The 21,628-nt window shown below is 37.8% G+C and overlaps 1 protein-coding gene across 1 annotated transcript in view; it reads right to left on the bottom strand.

Annotated features, from left to right (window-relative positions):
* Positions 1-21,628, bottom strand: part of LOC147066403 (uncharacterized) — a 1,036,129-nt gene that overhangs the window by 123,061 nt on the left and 891,440 nt on the right. The window contains exons 9-13 of the mRNA XM_085955214.1: positions 5,885-5,945; positions 4,429-4,686; positions 3,698-3,901; positions 2,073-2,205; positions 530-1,315 (exon numbers count right to left, since the gene is read on the bottom strand). Coding sequence (XP_085811340.1) covers positions 530-1,315; positions 2,073-2,205; positions 3,698-3,901; positions 4,429-4,686; positions 5,885-5,931 — 1,428 coding nt within the window. The 5' untranslated portion in view covers positions 5,932-5,945. The remainder of the gene's footprint in view (positions 1-529; positions 1,316-2,072; positions 2,206-3,697; positions 3,902-4,428; positions 4,687-5,884; positions 5,946-21,628) is intronic.

Raw genomic sequence — 21,628 nt, 5'->3', positions numbered from 1 at the left:
TTCAAATGCGAAACCCAGTCGCTTTAGACCAAGACCTTGATGACAGTTTTGGTTTATGACTTAATAAGGAGTAAACAAATACAAAGGTCCCTGAATATTCTTAAATATCACCAATATCGAATGAGCGTTCAGTTTACATGAGAAAATTTTTTGCGTATTATTACATTATAAAGATGCATTTTTTGAAAATAACGTATTCATTAACATGTGTTAAAGTTTATCCCATATTTCTCGAGAATCGTATCTTCTTACAACCACACGCAGAAGGTAACGCACTTCCTATTATTTTTATGTTCCCTAGTCAGACTCCTCATGTGCTCCAACACACACAGGCTCCAACTAGCATCGCCATCCTAATTCGCAATTCAGTGCCACGGCCTGAATATAGTCGGCCCTGCATATAGGCCAAAATCAAAGCATGGGAAGTGTATTTAAGAAAATGGATGCTTACATATCTATAACATTTTGCGTAGGAGTAAACCGTACAGTGTGGTTTAGGAGATGGGGCTTAAATTTTATTAATGATTACCTTTGTGCTTCCCGGAGTCAATAGCGGGTCGTCGATATCTAAAGACACTTCCCATGCGATGGAGCTTCTCTTGGAAGGCGTCAGAGTGAGCGGAGGGGGCGGCGGCAGAGACTCTTCCAATGAGTCATCTGAGAAATGTTCATCATCGTCGACAGCATCCGATGTGGGTCGCTCAACCGACAGACGGATGAGGTTGGGCAGATCGGCGGGACCACGGCACACCTCTCGGTGCCTCTCCATGGAACCGGCTAACGTGCGAGGAGGAACTTTGCCTCCCGGCGAAAGCATTTCTCCGTCTGATCTGTTGTCTCTCCGGCTCGCTTTCTTGGCCTCCGAGGAGACCGGGGACGTCTTGGCCACGAAGGAGGCTGACAGCGGGGAAGTCTTGGGAAGGTTGTACGTCGGGGAATTGAGTTGCTTGGTGTAAGGGACATTGGCTCCCGGATAGATCGTCACAGGATGTTCATTGTAAGGCATGTTCCCCAGGACAAAATCGTTTTCATAGTTAAAATTATTGGAGAGCGGGAAAGCCGTCTTGGGATATTCAACGCTGGGGGACCTCTTAGAGGCGAGAGAGGCGTTGATTTTGGCACCGCGGTCGTCTCTCTTGTGGCGAGGGGGAAGCCAGGAGGGGGGCGAGGCGAACGGAGGCGGCTGGTGACTTCCGTAAGGCAGCGATGAGAAGCGGCACTGCGGCGGGGCGGACAGTTGATTGGCGGGAGTGGGGTTGATTTTCGTCGGTGATCCTTTTTCCCATCCGAAAGGCCTTTGATGCCGAGTTTTAGGCTGAAAAAAGATATAATTACAATAAGTTAACCATTTTCGTATAATTAAGATATAGCTTAACAACTGAAGCATGGACCTGCGCAGAAGCATACTTACTTTCGTGCGCATATAGTAGGTGTGTAAAAGCTGCGACTGTGAGCGTAAACGCTGCGTCTGTAGTGAAAAGTCTGTTTTACACAATACAATAATATATTTTTAGTTTTACAATGAATACCCCATTTAGCTCGGAGTATTACGGCGGCTACAGCGACTTCCTGTTATCGCCGAGATCTTGTTGTGGACAATAGTTAATAATTATTCATATTGAAAGTAACTTTGATGATTTGCTACGTGTAATATGGGCTGTTCCCTTTTTAGTCCCTCCCTACTAGTCGAAAACAGCCGAACCCAACCAAACATCAAAAAGTTAAAGTTTATGTTGTCGGACTATAGTATTGGAGATGGATATACATCCATCTCCAATACTATAGTATGCACTATTAAAAATATATTTGTTTAGCTTTATTTTTTTTCTAAATCAAATAGTGAATTAAGTTGCTTTTGATGTATTATTTAAAATGGTGTAGTAAAACTCGATAGTGAACAGATTATAGGTAAATTTTAGTTATTTAAGTTGACAGTTGCTTTGGGCTTTATAAAACTTCAAACTGTGAATGTTTAGTCTCGTTCTGCATTGTCACATAAAGAAATGTATTTTTTAAATCTGCTTTTAATGTATTCACACAAAGAGTTTCGGGAGATGTATTTTGTCGCTTACCAGTGTGGTCTGTGTTGAGTTGGATGACCTCCCATTACAGTGGATAATAAGAGGCTCGCTTGGTCCCAATATTGGTGATTTTATCTGATCTAAATTTGTGATACTTCTTTTGGAAGAGTTCGACGGGCTAACTCTGAAAACAGAACAATCAACTTATAAGCAAAGATTGAATAATTATTATCACATACGTTTTTCTTTATTGCAAACAATTTGAAAGTTTAAAACATACATAACTTGAAAATACCTCAGATATATATTATATCCACTGGTATCGTATCACAAAATCTTGAGAATTATTCGTTGAATAAAAGAAACAGTTTATTAAAAATTGTTAGCAAGTTCAAGGAGATGTTATAACTAAAAATATTTGGCGAGAGCTGGGCGTCGGTTAGTAATTAAGGAAATTAATATCCCTTGATTTAATACACAAAAAACGAGAGTCAATAATAGCGCAATATGATAAGCATTTCATATATGACCTACTAGTTTAAATTGTCGTAATTAGACAGGAGGCTCGTAGCATAATTGGTTAATGCACAGTTGGCGCGATACCAGTGGTTATACAGGTTCAAATCCCATTGAGTATCATATTTTTTTCAAATATGATTTTTTCTCTGAGGTGTTTTCAAGTTATGTATGTTCAATATATTATGGAATGTTACATTCTCAAAATCTTGTGAATTATTCGTTGAATAAAAAAAATGGTTTATTAAAATTTGAAAATTAATCGAATAAGGATAATCCATGGTTTGTTCATAATGTCACTATTCGGCATTCGCAGAGATTTAGATAATATGGAAAGCATCCATGACAACATCGGGAAGACATTGAAAAAATTCTACAGCTTGACGACAGCAGACTTCCCTGACTGGTTGATTAGATATTTAAAAAATTACAAGCAACATTGCTGTCAAAGCCGCTTTAGTGTGTTTTATCTTCTGGCATTAGACAAACAAGCATTTTATCTACTGCTATTAATTTTAATCTGTATTTTGTAGCACTTCTTTCACAAATTTGAAGGAGCAACCACTGCATAATTTATATTTATTTACATTTAACTTGTGATGTGTACAACCATAACCTTTACTATGCATTTTTGACTCACAATCAAGAACCGTGAGTTCTTTGTCTATAGGTAGGCTTACCATACGTCCCAGTTTGACAGGGATTGTCTCGGATTCACACATTGGTCCCGGCAGGTTAAGCATTTTGTCCCGCCTGTTGTTCCGCGTATGAATGGTTGTCAATTATTAAAAAATTGTCATGATTGACCATAGTAGCGTATAATACGATGGCGTGCGAAAGTTTATTCCAGCGAAAAGTAGGACTGGTACAATAAATGAATAAAATATTTAAATTTCTGTTGCAACAGACCTTCTGTATTCTTCTTTTGTATATACTTTTAATAATAAAACAATCTTTGGTGGTTAAATATGTTTCTTTGACCTATATCCCGTTCTTGTCCCGGTTTAGAGTTTCATAATTATGGTAAGTCTATCTATAGGTATACATATATATACATATACTTACTATAGATATACAAATTATAAGTTTAGCGTGGGACTGCTTTGGCATCTCAAACAATGCCTATAACTAATACAATAATATTAAAGTGATTAACTCACTTAGGCAGTAGAGTGGAAATGATTCTTTCGGCTTCCGAAGGCGGCGGGGGCGACAACGGTTCCTCATTTCCTTCTACGCTGAGTGAAGTCACACTCACTTCAGTGATGTTCAGCGGAGAGGCATTGTTAGGCGCTATTGGCTCACTCAGTGTCACCGGTTCTCCTTTCTCTTCGGTTGGACGGAAGCTAAGTGCGAATTTCGTTCTGATAACAGAAATTGACAAGAAATAAAAACATATCCTTAAAAAGCAAATATTAAAAACTGACGACAGCAAGGTTTATTTGATTAACAATAATATACTTTAGATTGACAAATATTGGCGCTTAGATAGATATTATTAAAGAGCGTTGTTTTCATTTTGTATAATAAATTAATAAACTGCTAGGTATATCTTTGAAAAATCTTCACATGTGGATTAGAACACTGGGTTAAAAGCAAAAGAAACGGAAAACGGTTTGCCCAAATTTAAAAGATTTTGTGAGCGATATTGGAAACCATATTGAATATAGATTGTGGCACATGAATACGACTAAAAAGCATAGAAGAAATTTGACATGATGCCACTGAGCTGAAGAACCATCTTCATCATGTGCAATGGCGTCCCCTAGGGATCGTGTCCACCCATTACCGACACAAAGTCCCTCCAGTGGGGTTGTCCTGGATTTTTTGACTGCCTTTTTATACTTCAGCCTTAATGATGACCTTTTGTAATAAGAAACTGTGCTCTCACCGTCTTCCGTTCATGCTCATATATCCATCGTCTTCTGACTGATGGCCGCCCAGTGAAGGGCTGTCGTCGTCCGGGGTGGCGGCGGCCGCCGTAGTCACTCCTGCCCCTCCTGCTCCTGCCGCGCCGATGAGCGCCCCCTCCCCCTCGTCGACGTCGCCCGCGCTGCCCACCGCGCCGTTCCCCGCTCTCTCGCCTTCCTCGAATTCGCTCAGCACACTATCCAACAACTCCAGGGACCTCTGCACCTCGTCTCCTCCCCTGCAATTTTTGCATTCGATTTGTTTACACAGTGTAACTAGATAAGTAGGTATTATACATCAAATTCTTTGGTGACCAGTTGGGACCATTGTGTTCTGGCAATCGCCCGCTATTAAATTCGCCAACAAACGGCTCGTAAAGTAGCTCAATGTAATTGACGCATTTACACCAAGCGAGCGAATGTTTGTTCTTCCCCCACTCCAGCGAAATTCTCTCGTTTTTTGTTGAGCGAGTATAAGAATTTCGCTGGAGTGGGCAAAGAATAAACATTCGGTCGCTTGGTGTAAATGCGGCTTTACAATTTCACTTGCTCTATCGCATACATCTTCTTCTTTAGCTGTCATCTTTTATCGAAGGTTGGCGAGCAAAATGTAATATATTTCCCTATTCTCGGCCAGTGGCGTAACTAGAACTAGTCGCCCCCCATGCAAATAACATTTCAAGGCCAGTCGAGAGATTTTATTAAAAACTCGTCCTTCCAAAAAACAAATTCTCAGATCTATGGGCAATTTATATTTAATCTATATTTCTTGTGAGCGGTATAATGCTATAAAATATAAATTTTCATTGACAACTATCGCACCGAGATCTACGGCCCATATCCCGTTGCCCACTTTTGCTTTGCATACTCCACTGTTCTTGAGCCATTTATGGAGGTGGCATGGCCAACAAAATATTCTTCTGTCTGCACCTCTGCTGCCCTCTACATTTCACGGCATTACGAGTAGAATTAAATCATAGGTACTTCTCATTGTGAAAAATCATCGGAATATATTATATGCCAAAATTAAAATATAAAAAACATGCCATTCCATAAATTATAATAATTATGGTATAGGACTCTCAGCCAGAGTTGGTGCGAACACAGATACGAAAGATTATGTGTATTGGTGCATTTCTGAGGCAAAGGGCATTGCACAACGTCTACGAGAAACAGCCGTTTGTCTTGCTTACGCCTACTTATTGAGCTTATACCCGAATATATAATAATTGATGACGATTTAAAAATTTGAAACATCCTTTTTGTAAACAATGCGTCTGTGAGTATTGCTTCGCCTCAACTCTTGTTAACACATCTATACGTTGAGCAAAGTTGCCGACTTTTCTGTTGGAGGGAGTCGAGTCGTATTGCCATTTTAAGTTAACTCGAGTGAGGTAACTAGGTACCTACTTAAGTTTATAAAATACATAAACTCACTCAGGTCCTGTGTTTCTTCCTATGTGCAGCATCCCAGCACTTGCCATCTCAGTCTAGTCTCCTGTAACAAATAAAATACCAATTTAGTTAGGTGATAATCAGGGAACTCAGAAATAATGGGAACTGAAATACTTAACGGGTAAGGCGATAGCAGGTAACCGACTCGAGTAAGGAAGAATCCGGGTTAAACTTACACACGTGTCAAGAATACGTTTTACGTCGAATACTGAAAACTTCTCTCGGTTTATGCATTTACGCTCATTTAATGTTAGTGTATTACACACACTATTGCACGTGCATAATGCGGGCTTCATTTTCATAGGACACTCACACATTCAAAAACCCTGCATCAATATGCGGCGTATTGAATATAGCCTATCGGTATTCTATTTATTATCTGTTCTGTGATCGACACACAATAATAAAAAAATACATCACACAATTATATAATTTCAAGAAGTAGTTTCAAGTAGTTTTTTTTTACTATTATAGCAAATTTGTGATGTGTGTTTATCTCACTTATTTGGTCAACCCGCCAGACTGGGGCCCTTCAGAGTCATGTCAGCCCTCCCCCTTATAGGGACTATGGGCCCACTAGTGTTGGTATAGATTTACAGAATTTAAAAATTCTAAACATAGTTTTTTTTAAATTAATTATGTTAGAATAATAGTTAAAAGAATATGCAGAAGCAGATTTAAATATATGCGTAAGAAGATTAATGATAAATTTAACCAAAATATACCGCCAAGGTCAATGGCTCTCAATTTGCGAAAATAACGTAAAGGTAAAAAAATACTTCGCAAAGGAGAAAAATCGAAGCACGGCCGACTACCCTTACCGGCCAGGGGAAATAAATACGTATTAATTAATAGGAAAAAAGCGAGGCAATAGTATTATTATTATTTGCTCTTTTATTTGATAAATTGCGGTGTTTTTATTGCAGTGGAAAACTTCCACCTTTTCGATCTTTTTGCTGTTCGTAACTTTGATACATATAATATTTTTTTTCCGTGCCATGTCATAATATTACAGATAAGTACAAACATACCTGCAGACCGGTAAAATTATAATTATTATAACGTCAATAATACGTAGGTATTAAAAATGGCAGATGGATAGATGGGGTCGTCAAAAGAATCTGAAAATATTTGTATAATTGACAATACTTTTCTCAATTTAAAAATTAAGATTCCATGTGCTCGTATCCTACTATTACCTATCTACTTACTTACTCTTATTAAGATCGTTTTAAAGCAAACTGTCAATAAGTAGACACCTAGTAAGTTTTCCATGCACTTCGGAGTTTGTCTGTGGATACGTGTCAGGGGCCCTATGTTAGAACTTGCGAGTGTAAGCTTCCCGGTCGACATGACGTCATATGACATCATTGTGACGTACTACCGGAGTGATAATAGCACTCGAGAAAATCACGCTACTCAGACAGCGGCGCTATTCATTGTCACCATACACATATAGGTGTTTCATTGTAATAATTATCTACGGTGAGCACTGCGCGCGGGCGGCATGCCTCGAGCGTGTATTGGCTGACGTCACAATTACGTCATGTCGTCTAGAGTCATGAGTCGATAGTTAGGAAATCGGGGCCCAGGTTAGTAAAGCCGGTTAGATTATTGACTGTCAATAGAGTTGACCAATTGAAACAATTCGCCATCAAATCAAAGCAAACAAATATTAAGTATGTAAACCACGGTAACCGGACAAAACAGAACAGCCAGGGGAAAAATGAAACATTAATTTTTGTGGAATCTAATTAGGTTAGGTTAGATTAGGTTAGGTTAGGTCATTATTTCGTTGCACCTAGTCACCCAATCATTTTGAACATATTATATTGATTAAGATGAGATATCCTAAGCTTGCCGGCAACACCGAGTTAAGTCCTGTTTATTTGAGGCTTTCTAGCGATTAGGAATGCAGAAATTAGGTAAGTATATAATTTGACTTATTATGGCGTATTGCAAATCTATCAACATAATAGAGACAATTTCAATATTAAATTTATATTTTTCCTGAAAGATCATAGTTATATTTATCGTTGTTCTGTTTTGTCACTGTTCTATTTTGTCACTGTTCTATTTTGTCATGTTCTGTTTTGTCATGGAACCGTAAACCAGAAAGCCTAACTAGTAACTACACTAAGCGAATACATTTTAAGACTAGCCTGCAGCGTTATTATACTGTCTACATATTAATTGTTTTCCATGGGGCTCAAAAACGATTTCCGTCTAGCTAGAACATAAAATTTATTCGTATATCCAGTCTACAGGTAGGGGATGTTGCAGGAATTATATAAATTAAGCCTAATTACACCAAGTATTATTAAAGCTGTCAGTAAAATACTGGTATCACAATATTCTAATTACATTTAGCTACCTAATACAGGCGGCGGTAGGTAACTGTAATTAATTTTAATCAGAAATAATGATAACACGCAGGGCATCCAAATGAACGATGTGTAATAATATCGAAACTCCGCGGAAGGGTTGAAAAATAAACAAATGAGTTTCACTAATGATACGGAGGGTGAAAATCTAAAATAAAATTATGTACGAAACCGTAGATGTGGTAGGCCGACTGAAACTGACGCCGAGAACCTTTAAATGTGTATTTTTAAAGACTTTTTACGTTGTAATAATATGGGGTAAGAGGATGGAGATTAAGGCTATACTTCAGCTGAGGCACGGTCTAAAACGATCGTGACTACGTGACGCGAAGATTGTGCAAACGACGCGTGCAGAACAAAACATAATTTGTCATCAAAATCCAACATGCGTCCATTTAATGTTATGTTTATTATTCTATTAGTAATACTAATAATATATTCATTGACATGTTTTTTTTTCAAGTAAATGGGTAACGTGTTTTAGTCATCTTTACACGATTTAAGAATTAATTCCCTCCGTCGCCATCACAAAACAAATTGACCTGTTCACAGCTCGACTTTCGCTCTCCGATTGTCAGCGACTCACCAGCGAGTCCGAAATTTCGTCGCACCTATAGTTGAAAATTATTTGCCATTTCACTGAAGTATGCTCTTAAGAGTTGGTAAAAATTGCGTAAAAATAAGGCTGTATTACTATTATCAAGTGGAAAAAGTATACGTCTGTAGTCGATAGTATGTAATACCTTCTCAGTTTAGTTTCGGAATACATACGAGAATCTTTGCTCGCTGTGGTTAGGCATAACCCTGCAGACTTCTCAAAAAGAACCCCATATTGCCACGACAATACATTCTCATCGAAGATCGCGTACACACTACGAGGATGAAGACATGGTCCCAGAGGTAACGAGAGATTTATTTTAAATACTTTTGATGGATAACTATTCCTCCCAATATTCAATTGGATACAATAATGATAATAATACATCAGTAAGGAATGTAAACTAATGTTTTATAATGGTTGAGATAATCAAAATTTCATATTTCCGCGCGGATATATATCAGATAAAAGTGTCATAGAATATGCACAGTTGGCAAAAAACAATGTCAGTTCCAAAAAAGGATAAAAGCCATTAGTTCCCTGATCATCTCCCGCACAAACAAGACGGTCTTTAGCAAGTGCTAAGTGCAATTTCACAACTATAATTTATTGCCTTATCATTGTGTTTTCGGGATGTCAAGAATTACAGTCCGTACTCAATAAAAATAATTTGTCTTTAAAAACCGACACGCTGTCGTTTTAATTGTCAAATTATTTAACGTGTTACAATTAAATCGTCCACGCGGTAGATTTTGTTAATATATTTTATACATTTACACCTCAGATTGAAATCACTCAAATAGTTTTTATACATCTCTCACATATGATACATATTTCATGTAGATACAACTCTCATGTAGAATGGGTACATCAGTGATACAAAGAGTTTCGTGAGCGACCTAGACAAGAAGGGGTTGCAAGTTTAAATGACATCGCATTATAACATAGATTGATTGAGGGATGCAACCGAAAATGCCTTCATTTCCACACGTCATTTATAACGATCCGTTTAGAAACTAAGGTCTTGGGGATTAATTAGCGGGGGAAATAATTGCAAGTCATTACGCCCTATCGTGACAATATATTACAGCGAAACAGTACTAGATACCGAGCAATTTGGATAGCTAAGAAAACTGCTTAGATTTAAAATATTAATTAGATCTAGAAATATACATACTAGTCATACAGTTTTCAACGCAAAAAATAAATACTTATTGTACTTGTTTTTAATACGATTTCAAGTAAAATAGTTATTCGTCGAGGATATCATATATTCATATATATAATATATAAGTACTGTAACATTATAAATAATATTCACTGCAGGCAGTGGCGCACCCAGGGGGTGGGCCAAGGGGCCCTGGCACCCCCCAAACATGAAAATTATCAGAATGATTTTAAACATTGAAATTGAAAGCCAATAAACTATACCTTTGGGCTTAGACAAATAAAAACACGGCAAAAAATGATTTGTAATTCTCCAGCACCCCTTATAGAAAAATTTCTTAGATTTTAATTTCTAACACAACACTAATGTCAGGTTTTTTAGAAACCCAATCCTTAATGGAACTGTCAAAAAATTCTCGGTGTCCACCTGAATTCCGGAGTGGTGTAGGTCATGGCTGGGGAGGGCTTACAGGGCTCTAGCCTAGGGGCCCGAACTGTGGGGGGCCCGGCGTGTCGCAGCGCTAATATACTTCATGATCATGAACATTTTCAATTACTTATATAATTGTGCAATATATTTTTTGATTGTTATGTGTCGATACTCGACAGCTCCATTATTAAAGTAGATGTATTAAAAACCGCCAATAATTCACTGTATAAGTACCCTTAATTTGAACTAAAACACAATTTTACGTTAATGTAGTGTGTCACACTGCCTTTAATCTTAGCGGTAGGTAGGGGGTCCGCCAATCCTAGCCTGAGTGCCCATTTCAGGATGTGGGGACCATGGTGTAGGTAATAGACAAAAGACCGATAAACGAGAAGAAGAAAAAGAACCTATGAGACAAACTTACATTCTCCTTCTTGGCCCCCCCCCAATATTAAATCCTGGGTGCGGCACTGACTGCAGGAATCGGTTTTAAACAGTTTAAAAACTCATCGTGTAAACATTGGAGTGCCGATTTTAGATGCATTTTACGTTCATGATTGTTTACATAGAAACCGCCCGATCTTGGTCATTTACATTTACACATTATCATTTTTAGAAAGTAGCTTTATAAAAATTTAAGTAATAGTGCTCGCAGAAAAAAACAGTAAAGCTCAATGGAATACAATGAATAAAATATGATTAGTCGTGTTAGGCAGCAAAAAATATGATAGTTTAACGATATTATAATGTATTTTAAATGTTCCAATATTATCCTATACTAGTGGGTAAAGTACCTAAAAATACAAAACTGTCGATGCATATAACGTCTCCATCAAAGAAACGTTTTCCATTAATATACTTACAAGACTCAAACCTAGAAATATAATTAGCCAGGAAACTGAAGTCTGTCTATATATATATATATATATATATATATATATGAAAGAAACGTCTTCGCTGGAGTACCTAATCTTTGCTGAGTTGCAGAAGAGTTGGTTCATACTGAGAACGAGTGAGAAGATTCTTGGCGACGCAACTGACAAGCATCGGGCCTGAAGAACTATCCTAATTGCAGATATATTGGACGAACTTCCTGGTTTTCAACATGCATGACAATAAAGCGCATATACCAATCTATGTCTAAATCGAATTTAGTGTAGGAATTCCACACGTACCTATAATTTAGTATGATGCAATAATAAGTTGAGGATCTCGTGTTCAAATCCCGGATCTGGGAAAATGCACATATTGTTTTACAAAGTGTGTTTGAATCCAGAGCATGGATATAATAGGTTGAATAAGTGGCTAACATCTATTACTCGTAAAAATAATGTTACGAAACCTCTTCGTGAGGTGGCTAAGATCCACACCGGATTGAAGAGCCAATTGTGACTCAAAGGTGTCCCCACTTTGAGAGAATGCCGAGGTTAAACCGGAGAACAGATAGTGGAATTCTGCATCTTTTATACTTTTAATGGGTTTTTGCCATACAACGAGCCGGGGAGGCTATTATGTGGATTGATACTTTGCAGGTTCTGCTGTCTTGTTTTCTGTTGTACCTATCTTATCAATGTTTACCGTTGCTATATATGTGCCTATATATCGTTAAGTGCGACCCAAATTGAGGTGCATGTCGCCTACTGTCACGGGATGCCGCTACGGGAAAAAAAGTGTGTAATGTTATCAGAGTGATGCTCTCATCCCGTAGCATATTTTGAACCTTTAAACGAACATTGTTAGTTGGCAAAATCTGCCGTAATCACTAAAACAACGATGAGATCACCTCACGTCGAACTGCACTGCAACGACACCTGCATGACGTTTTGAACGTTTTTGTCACATTTCATTCCACATGCCTCAATTATTAGGTTCGCGCTTTAAAGTAAATAATGTAAATTCGTACAGAGGTCCCTATAGTTATTAAAAGGCTCACTTGCCACAGTTTTGTTGTGCGAAATATTTCGATAGTGGAAATCTTCATAAATTTCGAATCGATATTTAATAGCACGTTATAAAATTTGGCAAAAGACCAAGTCAGATTGACATGGTAATATAATCGGCACTTAATTTGCGCGGCCAAGAACGTTCTGCAGCAGCTGCTCAGATGGTGGGCGGGACGCCCTTCCAATTTGCATATTCGCAACGCAGCGAGACGTTCCGGAGGGCGGGAAATGCTCCTACGTATCGCTGCCCGCCCTTCAGACCCTCAACTTTTCGTCCCATGACATGGCATGTGCATACAATTATTAGCGTAGCAACTCAACAACGGACTTGGCTTTTATTAAATTTGCTTAACCAGGGCCGCCTGTAGGGAACTTTCGGCACAAACGGGCGACCATTCCAGAAGGCGACAAATACATACGGTTAAGGGCCCACATGCGCCACGTAGGTCAAAATGGAGTATTTATGGTTTTTTAGAGCATAAGCCTGGACATTCCTGAAACGTTGTAGAGATAATTTATTTATATAATTTTGAAGCCTTATTATCCTTTATATTTATTTAAAACATTTGATGACTGCATAAAGTATTTTTATTACATAAAATAGTATTCTTTTAAACCTGAAAATTAAAAAAAAAATTGAAATCCGAATAAAGAACAGTTATTATATGGATGGCAAATTTTATTTTTTTAACCGTGTCCGATCCTAATAAGATCATATGGGCCTCGCCTCCACAGAGAAAAGGTTTGTATTAACAGATTTTGTTTTAACGAGAAATGGATGTTGGCCACTTGCTCAACCTATTAAGTCCATACTCTGACTCATATACAAATTGAAAAAACAATATGTGTACTTGCCATACCCAGGATTCGAACCTGGGACCCACGACGTTATAGGCCGATGCTTAAGCTGCGCGGCCAATGTGGGGAGTCGTGGGACATTACTTACCGAGAAAATGCTTGACTTTCTCAAAATGTGGTGCTGACAACGACTGCCGAAGTTGTCCTGGACGAAACACAATGGCTACATTGCAAGAACTGTGCATCAGCAAGACAGTCTTGTCTTGTATGCTTGCGTCATATTTTACGATTCTTTAGACACACTGTTTCATATACCAAAAGCCGTGAAAGGTTAATTGTGTTTAGGCAATGTGCCTGGTAAAAGGGTCAGAGTCCAAACACCGATGGGGTCGAATGAAGTGATGGAATTTATTGTAAAACCGATAGCATCCACCATAAGGCTTGCAGGGGATAGGGAAAGCTGGAGAAGGCTGATCCAGAATGCCGCACTACCTGTTCCCGAACAATCATGATCCTCGGTCATGAGTAAAAATATTTAAATTGTAATATCAGTAGATTCATGGAGCTGAATTGCAAAGAACTTGCTATGTTTACTTCGAAACATTAATTGACTTTTATTGTCTCTCCCATGCATGGTAAATAGCTTCGCATTAACTTGTTTTGAAAAACGCAAGAGAACAAAACAGTCTATTCTATTCGATCACTGTAATGATTTATAGATCTGCCGAGTCGAGTCACCGTCTATAGAAGGTATATTGGCGGCGCTAGTCAATAATTGCCCGATTAAGACCGTATACGTTAATATGCACATAAGGCCACTTATTACTATGCATCTGGCCCTAATTGCCTAGATACGGTCATGACATGCCTATGTACAGCCCATGGGCCTGAGTTTGAGTTACTCCAAGGGTTTATTCCGAAACTTGAAGCGGCCGTCGTTAAAACTAATGCGAGAGTATTTATTTAATGCAAGTTTCAGTTGGAGCAATGTCAGAAACATGTGGCGATTATTAAATTCATGTTCGAGCGCATGTTCCTTCCATCAACAAAAGGTTTACGCGATAATGAGATGTTTCCACTCATGAGTGGAATTACCTCAGATTAAAGGCTCTTTCATTTGCGCCAATGGGGGACGCTCAGACTGCGTTGATGTTGATAGGTATTACAGTTAATTTTTATACCACGTCATTATCGTTGTTTTGGCAATAAATAAAAGAAGAAATAATGTATTATAGCGACTTTACACGTGCATGGATTTACTGGCAGCAAGAGTGCGTATTTTAAACTATCGTGACAATAATTGTTTACACGTAAAAGTGCTGACTGTCTCTCCAATCTCATTCTTCAAGAGGACAAAGTTAAAGTAAAAAGAATTCTAGCTAACAGAAATCATTGGATTGATATATTATACGTATACGATCTGAGAACAAGTCAATAACATCATCACCACTAAAATATAATTAAATTGCATAATAATTAACCCATTGTGAACACAAAATGAGGATTGTTTCGTTATTGATTGCATTACATTCATAATATTAATATTATTTAATTAAATTATTCCAAACCCAGATTTTTCATTTGTAATGGATATTTATTTTTTATTGGGAACATGAATGAAATTTAAGTTGTATGAATTAGTGACTCAAAGTACGTCACATGATTTCAATACATCATTTGCCACGTCTACATTGCATACCTTTTCTGGCGTACACCGTGGTATAAAACTCGATAAGCGTTATATTGAGAACGTCCCAAGAAGAATATTCGAAGCAATGTTGCCACCTGACGTTGACGTGAAACATGCAAGACGGGGTATGAAAACAAGCTATGTATTTGGAAGGAAAAAATGCTAGAATTTTTGAAAGTAAAATTGCAAGTAAATTTACTTATTCTATCAAGAACGAAGTCAATACATATCGAAAAGAGTGTAAAAATCGAAAAACTATCGATACGCATGAAAACCACACATTTTAACAACAATATATTTCGAAATTGACAACAAATACCTATAATATTGTCTCAACGGCGTTCAAGTTTCGTTTCATGTTTGAAGACAAGAGCTTCTTTCTTGTGCGACGGACACTGAGAATTAAAGAATATACATTTTACATGAATAATTGCTAAATTATTATTTTATATACGCGGAGATTCGGAATAATATACAAAAACATTTAATAATAGAATTAAATTGTTTTATTTCTCACTAAAATACGTACCGACCTACCTGGATTAAGTATCCGGTAGTCAGAAATATGATGAGCATGAAAATAAATAATCTAAATATCTAGCGTTTTTCAAGACATTTCAAGTTGTTGGAGGCATAAAAAACGCTAGAAAAAACACCATAAGCCAGATGCGTTTCTTGCAAGCTAGATAACAACGCTAAATGTGCAACGCTGATTCCAAGACATTGGTTTTAAATATCGTGCGCTATTGAAAAAACAAGTCGTCGATCGAGCCTAAATGACAAGAGGCCTTCTCTCTCATAGTATGAAGATTGGTAGAAACCAGATCGCTATAGTCGATGAGCCTAACTGATACGTCAATCATATTTTTATAAACGATATTAGGCACCGGCTTTAGTTGAAGTTCAAACCTTGAACGCAATTCTGCATCGCACTCGGTGTTGATTGGGACGTTGGATTTGTTGAGCCAATAAATAGTTAACTACAGCGGACGTGTCAATCTACAAAGCCAATCATAGGCTGCCCGTCAGTTAGTTAGTTAGTTAGTTAGCGCATGGAAATATTCTCACGTGTGAATATGCCACCGGTGATTCAGCGTGGCTCGGTGCAATTTACATGGACCCGAACGCTAAATAATGAGTTATAAGCACAGAATTTCATCCTTATTATATCAACATACGGACGTAGACCTCCCCAGGCTCCTTCCACTGTTTTCGGTCCCTATATCTTCGCTACCATGTATATTCATTGAACATAATGATTGCGTTTAACCCGGTTTTAGGGAATTCAGTGACCATAGGGTACCGCTCTATGGCTGCATTAATTGTCTAATGGTTGTCCAGTTGCCGAGCGACATGTCCGACTCGTTGACATTTTATTAGCTTGGCGACCTCTATCACATCCATTCGTTTCTTTCGTGGTCTCTCCGCATTATGCTCAACAATCAAAGTGCATCTTTCTATACCACGTTGCGCTCAGCGTAGTTTTTGAATCTATCTTACATTATGTGTCCACGTTACAAATGCATACATGAACACTAGTAGCACACATTCGTTGAGCACTGTTGGGGCATAATGGGAGGTTAGTTTTGAAAATACTATTTAGAAGTGGCGAAGGGTGGAGGTCGGTTATAAGATCAGACATAAATAATGCACAATAAACTTTGTCAATCATATGTACACTTTATTTTCATCGAACTACGACTACAAATTGCAGATAGTGTTGGTTCTATCTGCAATTATTTGTAGTCTTAGTTCAATGAAATGAAAATGAAAACAAATAAGTATGACTTACAGAGTTTAGTGTGCACTATTTATGTCGAATCTTAACAGCATACTCCACCCCTAGCCATTACTATAATGTGCTCTGTGTCACTTTAGTCCTGCTAGCAATATCATCATACATATCTCCGTCGATTGACATTTCTCTGTCCAAGTTAAACGTAGTTGATGCCCCACTCGGTTTGAGTGCCATTAATGAGGATCGATTTTGAGATTGCTACATAAATTTAATTTATTCACTAAATTTTATATCAACTAAACAACGATTAAATCAATATATCGAAGAAATTGTCAAGTGTTAGCATCTATGCAGAAGACCGGGGTGTAACGGAAATGGTGACGATCATAGTAGTGATCAAATCAAATCAAATCAAATTTATTTATTTTACATATAATGAACATAACAAATTATAAATTCAAAGCGTTCACGACATGACATAAAATAAGTGTTAATAATAAAAAAAAAAAAAAAAAATACAGAGAAAAAGTAATAAAACAAGAAAATAAATTAAATAAGTAACAAAATAAAAGTAGATGGAAGCACACAGAGTGAACTTTGATAAACCCTATCTTAAAAACTTATAAAACAACGTCCACCTAAATTCACCCTCACGTAAGTGGAATATATCAATATCCGAAGCGATTTCATTAAGCATGGTTACTGCCCTCCCAATTGGCATTACTAATGGCAGGTTAGTTCTGCACCGTGGGAGAACAAACAACGCATGCCCTCGATTCCTAAGGTAATTATCAGAGACACACAAGCCAATACCACCAAGAATGGCAGAGTTCACATTTACGCCGCGTATAAGTCTGAAAAAATATGTAGCTAAATAAAGATCCCTTCTAAATTTTAAGCTACAGTATGTAAGCATCCCTAAGAGAAAATCAGTCGGATAGAGCCACGGATAATATCCATACAACCGAAAGTAAAGGAGTCGTAAAAATTTCTTTTGGACTCTCTCCACCATAAGGCCGTACTTCAACTGATGCGGGGCCCAAACGATAGACCCACTCTCAAGTCTGCTTCTAACTAAGGAGTTATAGAGAATTTTTAATACCGTAACATCCGAAAAGACCCGGGAAGTACGCAAGACAAAGCCCAACATCTTTAGCGCCTTTTTACAAATGGTATCTATATGACCACTAAACGTCAGTTTACCGTCAAATGTAATTCCAAGATCTCTTACAGATGCTATTCGCGAGAGAACTCTGCCATGCATCGAGTACTGGAAAAACAATACTCGTGAGGCTTTAGTAAACGATAAAACATTGCATTTATCAATATTGAAGTCCAGTTTGTTACGCCTGCCCCAATCTAATATATTATCTATATCAAGTTGAAGTTGACGACAATCGTCCAAGGTGACAACTTCCATGAAGAGTTTCAAGTCGTCAGCAAACAACAAAAACATAGCACTTTTAATTACCAATGCTATGTCATTTATAAAAATCGTGAACAGCAATGGCCCTAAGTTTGAGCCCTGGGGGACACCAGAAAATGTGTAAAAGGTCTGTGACTGATAAAGGCCGTACGAAACGTATTGTTGACGGTTCCTAAAATAACTCCCGAATAGCTTTAGAAATCGATCCGACAATCCAATAAGTTGGAGTTTTTCCATTAGAATATCGTGATCGACTCTGTCAAATGCCTTCGAGAAATCATTGTAAGAACAGTCAACCTGGCTGCCTCTATCTAGTACTGACGACACATAATCAGTGAATACCATCAGGTTGGTTTCCGTTGATCGGCCTGCTCTAAATCCATGCTGTTCATTCATTATAAATGACTCAATTTTTGGAGAAATCATGCTGTGCATGATCATCTCCAGAACTTTTGCTGGTGTAGAGAGAACAGCTACCGGCCTGTAGTTTTCTACTGACGACTCTGTACCACTCTTATGAATTGGAGTCACCTTCGACATCTTCCATAATTCCGGAAAGATACCTGTCTCCATTGTAAGATTATATATATATGCAAGTGGGCCTTTGACAAAATCAACACACCCTTTTAAAAAAAATGTAGGGACGTTATCCGGTCCCAAAGAGCGCGTATTCTTAAGTTTTTTAATAAATCGAAACACGTCACCTTCATCAATTGGGAAGATGTCAACGGATTGGGCACCGCACGATCGTTTTCTTGACGTTGAGGCGACATCCAGATTCGGAATACTACTTGCGTAGACGGACCTGAAATGACCAGCAAATGCTTCTGCCATTCCATGTCCAGTCACCTCTTCGCCCTTCCAAGTCATCGAATTGGCAAATCCACCATCCTTTCTTAATGATTTTATATAATCCCAAAACGATTTAGGATTTTCGCGAATGCAATCCCTTACCGATTCCATATATGTTCGATAGGCCAGCCGAACAGCTTGTCTCACTCTCATACGATAAAGGCCAAACATTTCATAGTCATGCTGACCATGCTTAGCCTTCCAAGCTGTATGATAGTAGTGTTTGACTCTAATGTCTTTAATAATTTCCCGTGAAAACCACTTCGGATATCGTCTTCCACCTCGACATAGTGACTTCCTTGAAAAACATTTATTAAACACATTATATACAACATTATAAAAGTATTGTACCGCCTCATTCACATCAAAAATCTCACGCAACTCACTCCAATCTACTTCACTCATTAAAGAGTAAAGCAGCTTGAAATTTCCACCATCAAACTTCCATCCCCCACACCAGTTAGCTCCGTGTGAGGGAATTTCCGTTCGCAGCGGGCGAATCGTATGAAATACGTGTAAAAAAACCAATGTAGGGTGGTACACATCCTCTCGTATCAAAGGTAATGTACATCTCGAAATTGATAAAATAGCGTTACTGAAAATCCTATCCAGAAGTCCACCTTTAGAGTTAAGAATATAATTGTACTGGGAAAATCCAAAAACAGCACACAGAAATTCCAGTTCACTCTTGACCCTTTCACCGCTGCGCGCTGAGTTTAGGTTAAAATCTCCCATCACAATAACCCTCTTATCCCCAAATACGACGTTACTAGATAACATTTTTTCAACAAAAAGTTTATACGCCTCCACTTCACTTGCTGGAGGAAAATACACGAATACAATTATGTGAGTAGGTCATAGAGGTATTAAATAAAAAGAGGGGCAAGTAATCAGCTTTCTCATACAACTGAATGAAGCAGGCCAACAATAGCCGTCAACTTACGAGAAATAGCGACGCGATAAAAAAATGCAGGTTATCACGAAGGATTTACTTTGGTCATTATAACGAACCCATATAAAATAATTTTAACGTGGAAATTTTGCCGCAAATTGATTGCCAGCCTGCCTCACCATACTTTTTCACCATACTTGCTTGCTTCACCATACTTTCATACAACCTGCCGCCCCTAGGAGTAGGTACTGCCTGCAGGAGATCGACAAGAATAGAGGAAAATAATTGTGGAGGACAAAAGTCTTGATTTAGGCTAATGTGGCAGTAAGAGAGTAAGTTTGTAATTTGCAGATTGATTGTCATTCGTAATCCCTCTGGTTAAACACAGCTGTACTCATAATGTATTATTCGGTCAACTTCCATATTCAATTTGATACACAATTGTGACAGCGACCATACCTTATTATGTACATTTGCAGGTGTTATCTGGGATGGTTAAATACGCGGGAGTGTACTACTTATGCAACAGAAATGCATTCATTCTTCGTATGACAAACATAATGAAAAAATTGTATACCACAACAATTCGAGTCCAGACAAAAATATTAGTTATTTAATTAATTAACGTTACTGAAATACAACTGGTATCGATAATGATAGTGTTTCAAATCAAATAATTTTTCAATAAGGCAACGTTTATAAGACCCTTCCATACTAAAATAACGGTATAGTTTAAATCCCTACTGACAATACAGCTTGTCATATAAGAACATAATCATGTTTTAGAATATATAAGTTCATACATTTATCGATGATTGTAGTGCCTAATAATTATCAATGAAGATTCGAACAAAATTATGGATGTCTGAAACACAGCAATATCATATAGTGAGAGGGGTAAAGTTAATGTAGAAAATAGAGCCCCACAAAGCAAGCTAAGGCAAGATAACCCCTACAACACAAACATAGATCCCTCCAAACCAACCCGTCCCGCACCACACTCGGTCTTAATCGAGCGTATGACGAGGCCCTGCGTTTATATAATTGATATATAAGATACAAAAAAAACAATATGGACAAACAAAATTATATGAAGAGATCTTCACGTCCGCAATAAGACGCCGTATTTTTTAAAATGCAATATAATTGGCTTTTGTGGCTACCAGGTCGGACAGCCCGATGGGATAACCCCTACAGAACAAAATTAAAAGGAACGGGTAAAAACTATGGTAAATATTTCCCAGGAAATTACTATAACAATATGAAGGCAAATGTCCTGGCTGAGAAATATTCACGATTCGACGATTCTAATTATTAGAAGACCTAAGAGATTACTTTATAATTTACAGGACAGAGATACCTTTGTTAAAATAATAGCCAATATCAGGGGTGAGAGGGCGCTGCCATATCGGGTAGGTGTCAAAGAAAAAGTATGCCATTTATGTTATGTATGAGAGTGTCGGTGCTAGATGGTTTAAAATGGAGGAAGTTGTTGGAGGCAGCTAAGACCCGCCAAGGGTTGTTGTACCATATGTTAATATTATGTAAACACAATTGCTTTCAATTGATCAAATTATTGGTATGTCAAACGAATTCAGTGTTGTTTTATTGACAAAAATAACGTAAACAAAAGGTATTGAAAAAAAAGTTTTGCCAACCAAATTTAAAATTCGAATCAAAATCTAACGCAAGACAATTGGCTGAGATAATTATAATGAAAACATCAATTACATTTGGACTATGTCGCCTGGATTATATCTTGATCCATTGAAGAGCGACGTGATCGATTGCTTGTCAACGGCAATATT

The sequence above is a fragment of the Rhyacophila brunnea genome, unplaced genomic scaffold (assembly GCF_057557595.1).
Source record: "Rhyacophila brunnea isolate RB1 unplaced genomic scaffold, BYU_Rbru_1.0 scaffold_5, whole genome shotgun sequence".
Taxonomy (NCBI): domain Eukaryota; kingdom Metazoa; phylum Arthropoda; class Insecta; order Trichoptera; family Rhyacophilidae; genus Rhyacophila; species Rhyacophila brunnea.
This window is presented reverse-complemented; position numbering and strand designations above follow the sequence as displayed.